Source organism: Eleutherodactylus coqui, chromosome 3 (genome assembly GCF_035609145.1).
Source record: "Eleutherodactylus coqui strain aEleCoq1 chromosome 3, aEleCoq1.hap1, whole genome shotgun sequence".
NCBI lineage: Eukaryota > Metazoa > Chordata > Amphibia > Anura > Eleutherodactylidae > Eleutherodactylus > Eleutherodactylus coqui.
Genome location: NC_089839.1, coordinates 261,249,927 through 261,257,080, shown reverse-complemented (window position 1 = coordinate 261,257,080; position 7,154 = coordinate 261,249,927). Strand labels below are relative to the sequence as shown.

Below are 7,154 nucleotides of genomic sequence, written 5' to 3'. Positions count from 1 at the left end.
AGCTGCGAGGGGACAACTGTATAAAACGCAGGAGAAATATTGATTTTGAGCAGCATCTTCGATTGCATTGTACAGCATTTAATGCACCCCATCATTATAAATAGATGAGGAAGTGCGTTAAAATGTGCTTAAAACACACGGCGCTCCAAAATCATGGCATTTCTAAAGTCTATGAAGCCCCGTTGAAATAATGGAGGTGGTGTACAGTGTTTACCACGACTTAATGCTATAAAAAGCATTGAGTGGGCGAGTGACCCAAGACCACGCTCACACGGGCATCAGTAAACAAGGCAGAGATGCTTTGTACAGTGTGTAGGCCTCCCTCTCTTATAGGACAAAGAGATAGAAAAGGGGTGGAGCATATGAGGATCCGGAACACGGTAGGCTGTCCAGGGACCGGAAGTCTGAAGAAGCTGAAGAGAAAAAAATGTGGATGTGTGAGAAACTTTAACTAGGAGGCGCTGCTGACCAGTGGACATAATGGAAAAACAATAGTGGTAGTCTGGGCCACTCTCTAATGAATCTCAACAGATTGACACAAAATTTTTTATGCCACTGCCTGTTGAAAGTCAATGGAGAACCGTGCCGGGCTACCAGTATTGTTTCTCTATTTGCGCCCTCACACAGGCGTTTTCAGCGCTATGCTAATTGCAGTCTAACACTTCCATAGTTTTCAGTGGAGCCTCTCAGACAGCTGCTCGATTTTCAAGTGGAGTCCATTCTATTTTTGAAGTTTAGAACACTTCATCCATGATCAGAGATGCATCCAAAAGATTGGGAATACATCCGTGTGTGCAAAATTCCTGTTTTATTATTAAAACTTGTGCTTAATCACAGGTGCTTGATGAAGCACGAGTTTTAATAATAAAAACAGGAATTTTGTACACAAGGATGTATTCCCAATTTTTTGGATGTATCTCTTATAAGAAACCATAATGACCAGAAGGCTGTTTACTCACCTGTGAACATACCTGTGAATGGAATGAGGAGAAGCAGACCAGCGTAAGGTGGGACTTTATTACTTACGCTACATCCATGATAAGGTACACTAAACTCCGCTACCAGCCGTAGGGAGCTGCATCCGAAAGTGAAAGTAAAGTAGCAGCACTTTGCCGAACGCCTGTGTGAGGGAGGCCCTAGTGAGAGTGTTTGCCTGTGTTGTTACTGTGCTATTAGGTGCAATGCAGGCAAAGCACGCGCAAGACGACGCCACTTTCACTTTCCTTCCCGGTGACATAGAACGCTGCACTCAAAAACACTGTACACAGCCATCTACTGCGTTTTTGACTTCAATGGGCGACGCATTGCATCAAAAACTGCATAAACGCCGAAAATCAGGGCGTCAGAATGCTAGTCTGTGAAGCCCCATTAAAATCAACGGAGGCGTTTAACAGCGTTTAGTGCTAAACTATGTAAAAAGTGGGCTGTGAGAGCCCCTTTAGGAGTTGGAAGGGGGTGTGATGGGGAGAACAGCTGATCAGTGGTGTGTTGTGAGTTGGAACCAAACTGATCAGATATTGGTGACCTATCCTAATGACAGGTCTCTAAGGCTGCTCTCATACTAGCATTTGCCGGCATGTAACATGCGCCATTTCGCACTGTGTGTGAGATACATAATTGGCAGTAACAAAGTTAGTTAACGCGTATTACACAGTAACACCGCTCATGTGATACGTGGTACAAACTGCTAGTGTGTGAGCGGCCTAAGTCCTGGATACACCTTAAGAGAGTGCCTTTGTTACTTATGGCAAGCAGGGTTAAGCTTTGAAAAATACGGGAGGTAGACTCTGGTTGCTATAGACAGCAAGACCACTTTCTTTGTGAGAATGTTTTAGTACATAAAGGCCCAATCTAGCTCTTGGATGGGATTTGTGTGCCGTTGGAAAGTCATTAAGCACTAGAGGGGTACTTAGTTGGAGGGCCCAATCCATACATTATACCTCACATATAAGATGTAGCTAATGTGTTGTAAATGAAGAGTTGGCCTTCCACTGCGGTGTGAGAAAAACCTTACACAAAAGATCATTTTAATAGTAATTTAGCAGTTTATTTAAACGCCAGACGGCCAATATTTCAGCTAAAAAATACGCTTTTCTGGCAACTACATAAAAAAAAAAAATCATACAATATTTTTAATACATCCAATGAAACATTAAGCCAGGTAGTGTTCTTTACACGCACATTAATTCACAAATTTGGATAGAGACTAGTGATTAAAAGTGGTCTCAGACACCTATATGTACATTATAAAACAGATCAGCAATACACCTGTTTATAAAAGAAAAAAGTGCACAGAGAATTATTAAGTATTACTGTCATTTCATCAGGTCCATACAATAAAAAGATTGCCTGGCAATAGCTTTTAACATTGCAAGAAAACGGACTGGTTACTTCCTAGCTCAAAAAATACACTACAGTCCTAAAGACAATCAACAGAATACAATGATTGTGTTACATGGTCTGGATTCTAGCTTGGTCGATGCAGAATACTCAACCATCGATGAACACCTACAATGGCCGCCTCAGCAGCTGTGGCACAGTAGACATCGCCGGTGCAGAAGGGATCGCGTCAGGCCTTCCAAACACCGAAGAGGAGAAAAAAGGGAAAACCGCTCTTCTCAAGCCCTATCCTCAGAAACCAGACGCTTTACAACTAGCCGAAATGAACCAAAGTCTATGCATGAATTGGTCCACGTGACGAGTAGAGTAGGATCTTAGAAAGGTTATTCCCTGAGGACAGGATTACAAATGGTTGAGCCAAGCCAATTGATAACTATGGAATAATCGATCTGGTAGCAATACGTTGGCAATGACCTCCTAGGCACTCCAGTTTAAGGCAGCGTCTGAATGGAAAGTAGTCAGGGTGGTCTACAGAACATCGAAGATCTTCAGTCTTTGGCCAGTTGCTGTGTGCCCCCCCCCCAACACACGGAATGATCTTCTGGGATCACAACAGAGCACAACTTTTTCAACCAGATTTGAAGAGTTCTCCCGCCCAGGAACGGTGCAGGTACAAGTTATACAGACACATACAAGGTTACTGATGTCCAAAAATAAAAACTGGAATGTAATAAGTTATTGGAAAAGATGGATAGTTGTAGCAGCAAAAAAAAAAAAAAATACATGGGAGCGTTGGCTTGAAGATACTTAGTGATCGGTAGTCAAATGGAAAAAAAAACAATAGTGGTTTTGATAGGAAGGCGATCAGACTGTAGAAGAAAATAAAGGCTTGGAAGGAAGTAATGGTGAGAAACAAGTATCATGCAAATCTATAAAGGGTTAGGGTCGAGAATGTAGATGGTACAGGCAGACACGGGCAAGATGAATACTTGCAGACAATAAGCCTCAACGTGATGTAAGGAGGAAACCAAAAACACTCTAGTGAATACCTGCCGAGCTGCACCAATGATGAGCCACTAGGTGGCGACGAACAAGGGTCATGTAAACAGCGGGACTGTAAATGTAAAGACTGGAGGAGGAGGGGGGTTATAAAAGCCTTCAAGGATGTCTCAGTCATGTGGAAGAAGGGGCGACATCCAAAGGATCGCAGATGATATTTGGGAGCCATGTGATAAGCGCTCCAATTAAACCAACCATCAAGGTGCAGCAGGATACAACATTCACTAGTTTGTTTTCCAGTTCCGTCATTCGTATATTAAAGATGGAATGATGTTCTGTGAGAATGAAGTGCATTTCCTGTTACAAGCGAAAACTGCACCGTATTAAAAAATAATCAGGGCGCCTGGAAGTTAGTGAATAACGGTATGTATCATGCGTTCATGCGTGTCGCTGCTCTCACATTTGTCCCCGGCCTAATTCCCCTCCCCTTAAAAGAAGCTGCATGTAAACGCCTTCCACATCTCGCCCAGATTCAAAGACACCCTCTTCAGGAACCTGCAGGCCGAGGGGGAAAAAAACAAAAACAAAAAAGGAAGAGGACAGTTATGAAGGTACTACATAGGAAGATATTTATATTTGCTGAAATATAAATCAAATTACGGAGAATTACAGCGCTACGGCGCAATATGTTGTGGGATATGACACATAACTGAAGCTTTCATCAACGGAAAGGGATGGAATGGGTTCAGGTCATCTATACAGGATATCATATGAGGGTCTGATAATTAAATGGCCTCTTAAAGGAGATACAAACTCCAAGAGGTAAAAGCGGGGCTCATTAGCATCAGCGTAATGGTTTATATTTTGGATTTTTTTTTAATGGAAAGAACAGCATAATCGGATGAAAATGAACGGAAATCACAGTTTCCATTTTGTTAACAGATCCCTTTTTTTTTTTTTTAAGCAGCGTTTCCATTTACATCCGTTTTTTACGTCATTTCCGCTTAAAAACAGAAATCAAGCAGAATAGAGGCAAACAGCTGTAATGAAGCGCTTCCCTCACTGAAATCAGTGGGAATGTAGATGGAACCGTTGGTTTCCATTTTTCTGCTTCTCAAAGGGAAAAGCAAAAGCGCAATGTGAATGAGCCCTAAATGTATATATGTATCAAACGTAATAAACCGCACACTTCAGTTATGCATTTACAACATATTACTAAGTGTACCTATTTTTTTTTTTATCTAAATAGACCCCAAATTCCGTTTTGGGTGATTTCATAATTTATCTTTATAGCGCTGCGGCTCCATTTTTTTGTTACAGAACTCAAGATCCGCTGCTTTCCTTCTTACAGCTGTAGAGTAAAAACAGAACTCTGGCTGCCATCAGCCCCCATTATGAGGAGCTTGCGCTACAAAGGCTTGGATTCTCAGGGATAACGAGAACGGCGCCCCCCCCGAGTCCCCTTAGGGAATAGAGCGACAGTGCAGATACTGATGCATCCAGTGTGTACGGAGGCAGCGGAGCGGTGCGCTTAGCTATCTCCCTCAGTCCATTAGCAGAATGGAGGGGTGATGACGCAGACAGCTCTATTTACATGGGATGAGCTGTTGGGTAAGCAATGCCTGACACTCCAGTGATGCTCGCTCCAAGGCCGTTATACAGGAGCGAGCATGATTGGCAGTGCTGCCGGCATTGAGGCGAAGCGGGCCGGGGACCGTACTCCCTCTGCCGCCTCCATCCACAGTAAACTGACAGTCATTCTGTTTTCAACATGCATTTACATGCAGGAGTGCGGATATCTGATTGTCCCGTGTAAAAGGGCCATAAGAGGACTTGAGCTGCACCGTTCTCAGGATCCTTAAAGATGGTCGGGCCCCCAGAGGCAACACATTTATCACCCATCATGTAGATCAGGGGTCCCCAACTCCAGTCCTCAGGGACCACCAACAGGTCATGTTTTCAGGCTCTCCTATAGTAAGAACACCTGTGGCAATGTCTGAGGCACCGACAATAATTACATCACCTGTGCAATACTGAGGAAATCCTGAAAACATGACCTGTTGGCGGTCCCTGAGGACTGGAGTTGGGGAACACTGATGTAGATAGTTCATAAATGTTTCAGGTGGGATAACTACTTTACAGGAAGCAGGAGATTGGAGGGGCTGTAACAGAAAGACTAAACATTAACCCTTAAAAGACTATAAATGACCTTTCAGATTAAAAAATCTATTAAAACCAAAAACAATAGGTACACTTTTTTTTTAAGACATAAATATGATTTTTGTTTTGTCCGTCGAGCGATACATTGATTAAAAGCATCTTTGCTCCGATTAAGGCTCAAAGGTATCATTGCGCCATCTACAGTGCGTGACTATATGCTAACTCTCCTGTTGGATTTGAACATGCGGAGGAATTACTACATTGTGCATCTTTCTTAGAGTGCTTCTAGGCAAAGCAGGTTTTTTAAGTTTGTGTTAAGTTTTTTTTTTTAAGCTAAAAATCAGAAGTGGATCCAGCAGGCAGAAGTACTTCATTTGTATCATCCGTATCTTTTGACTCCATGTCGCGCTGGCTCAAAAAACTGCATGAAAAACGGCTGTTTTTAAGAAGAAAAATTTTAAAAAGTGTACATGAAACCAAAAGGCTACTCAGTCACTACTAGCTATTGTGCAGCCAAAGAGCTGAGCCTCATATGACAAGCAGAAGCAGACGTCCAAAAAGATTCCAGAAGAAAATCGGATTTATTGTATTGTGGTAAGAAAAAAAAAAAGTTATTTATTCAGAACACATTGGCTTAAAAGAGCAAAAGAAATAAAGCATTTATGCAATGCTGCAAAAAGGTCCAGGCGCTCAACGTAAAGCAAACTTCCAGGTTATCCCAACCGAATGCACAGGGGAACATCCTTACAGAATAAGTCCAGCATGAAAACCCCATAAAAATGGCGGCTAGAGGAAATGGCAACAAGAGGAAGTCTTTGAACCACAGATTTGCAGCGCTATTAAACAGGTATTTGCTCCGAGACCGCTGGAGAATAGAACAGGATAAAACGGCACAATGCCGCAGGACTAAAATCCGTTACAACCGTGGCATCCCCCGCTGACACAAACATGAACAAAGTTAGTAAAAATTCTTATTTTGGCTCAGTATTTTCTTTTTTATATTAAAATAAAATTTAAAAACGGGTTTATGAGGGGAGCAGGTAATGTCCGATGCCGGCCGGCCTCGCCCACACATAAACAGACCTCTAGAGCTGCTGAAAACCATGATAAAAGGCAAAAAACGAGTGCGGATTAAATAATAGAACACTCTTACTGACTTTTTGCAGCTTAAACCAACAGCTGAGGAGTAGAAAACCTTCTATAAAATAATAGAGGTCAGTGTACGGGTGTAAAACCCTAAAGCACATTGTGGCTTAAGGCGAAACCAGCATAAAAGGGGAACTGACCCCGCTCTTCAGTTTAGTGATGCCTCAAATATCCCACTGTGCTCACACAGTGAACAATATCTGCCAGGCACCAAAAATATTCTATTCACGAAAAAAAAAAAAGTTTATCTCCTGTTCAGCCAGAAGTTTCCTCCTCCACAATCTCTGGTGTAGTTAGATATAGGTTACTGCACCTTTACTGTTTTTCTCTAGAGTAACATCTATGTAAGATGTGGGCACATAGCCTTCCTCGCCATTCTGCCGTCTTGCTCTTGTCCAGCCGTCTCCTTTATCTTCCTCAATAATATACATTACTTCTCCTTCTTTCATAGCCAGCGTGCCTTCATTATTACCTACAGGGAAGCATATAGAGAATGTCAAGATACATAT

The 7,154-nt window shown here is 42.3% G+C and overlaps 1 protein-coding gene across 2 annotated transcripts in view; it reads right to left on the bottom strand.

Annotated features, from left to right (window-relative positions):
- Positions 1-2,022: 2,022 nt before the first annotated feature.
- Positions 2,023-7,154, bottom strand: part of FNBP1L (formin binding protein 1 like) — a 113,141-nt gene continuing 108,009 nt past the window's right edge. The window contains exons 14-15 of one of the 2 annotated variants that reach the window (XM_066597363.1): positions 6,959-7,117; positions 2,023-3,894 (exon numbers count right to left, since the gene is read on the bottom strand). In XM_066597363.1, the coding sequence (XP_066453460.1) occupies positions 3,887-3,894; positions 6,959-7,117 (167 nt within the window). In that variant the 3' untranslated portion in view covers positions 2,023-3,886. Of the gene's footprint in view, positions 7,118-7,154 lie in introns of both variants that reach the window. The other variant, XM_066597362.1, reaches the window with a different exon arrangement.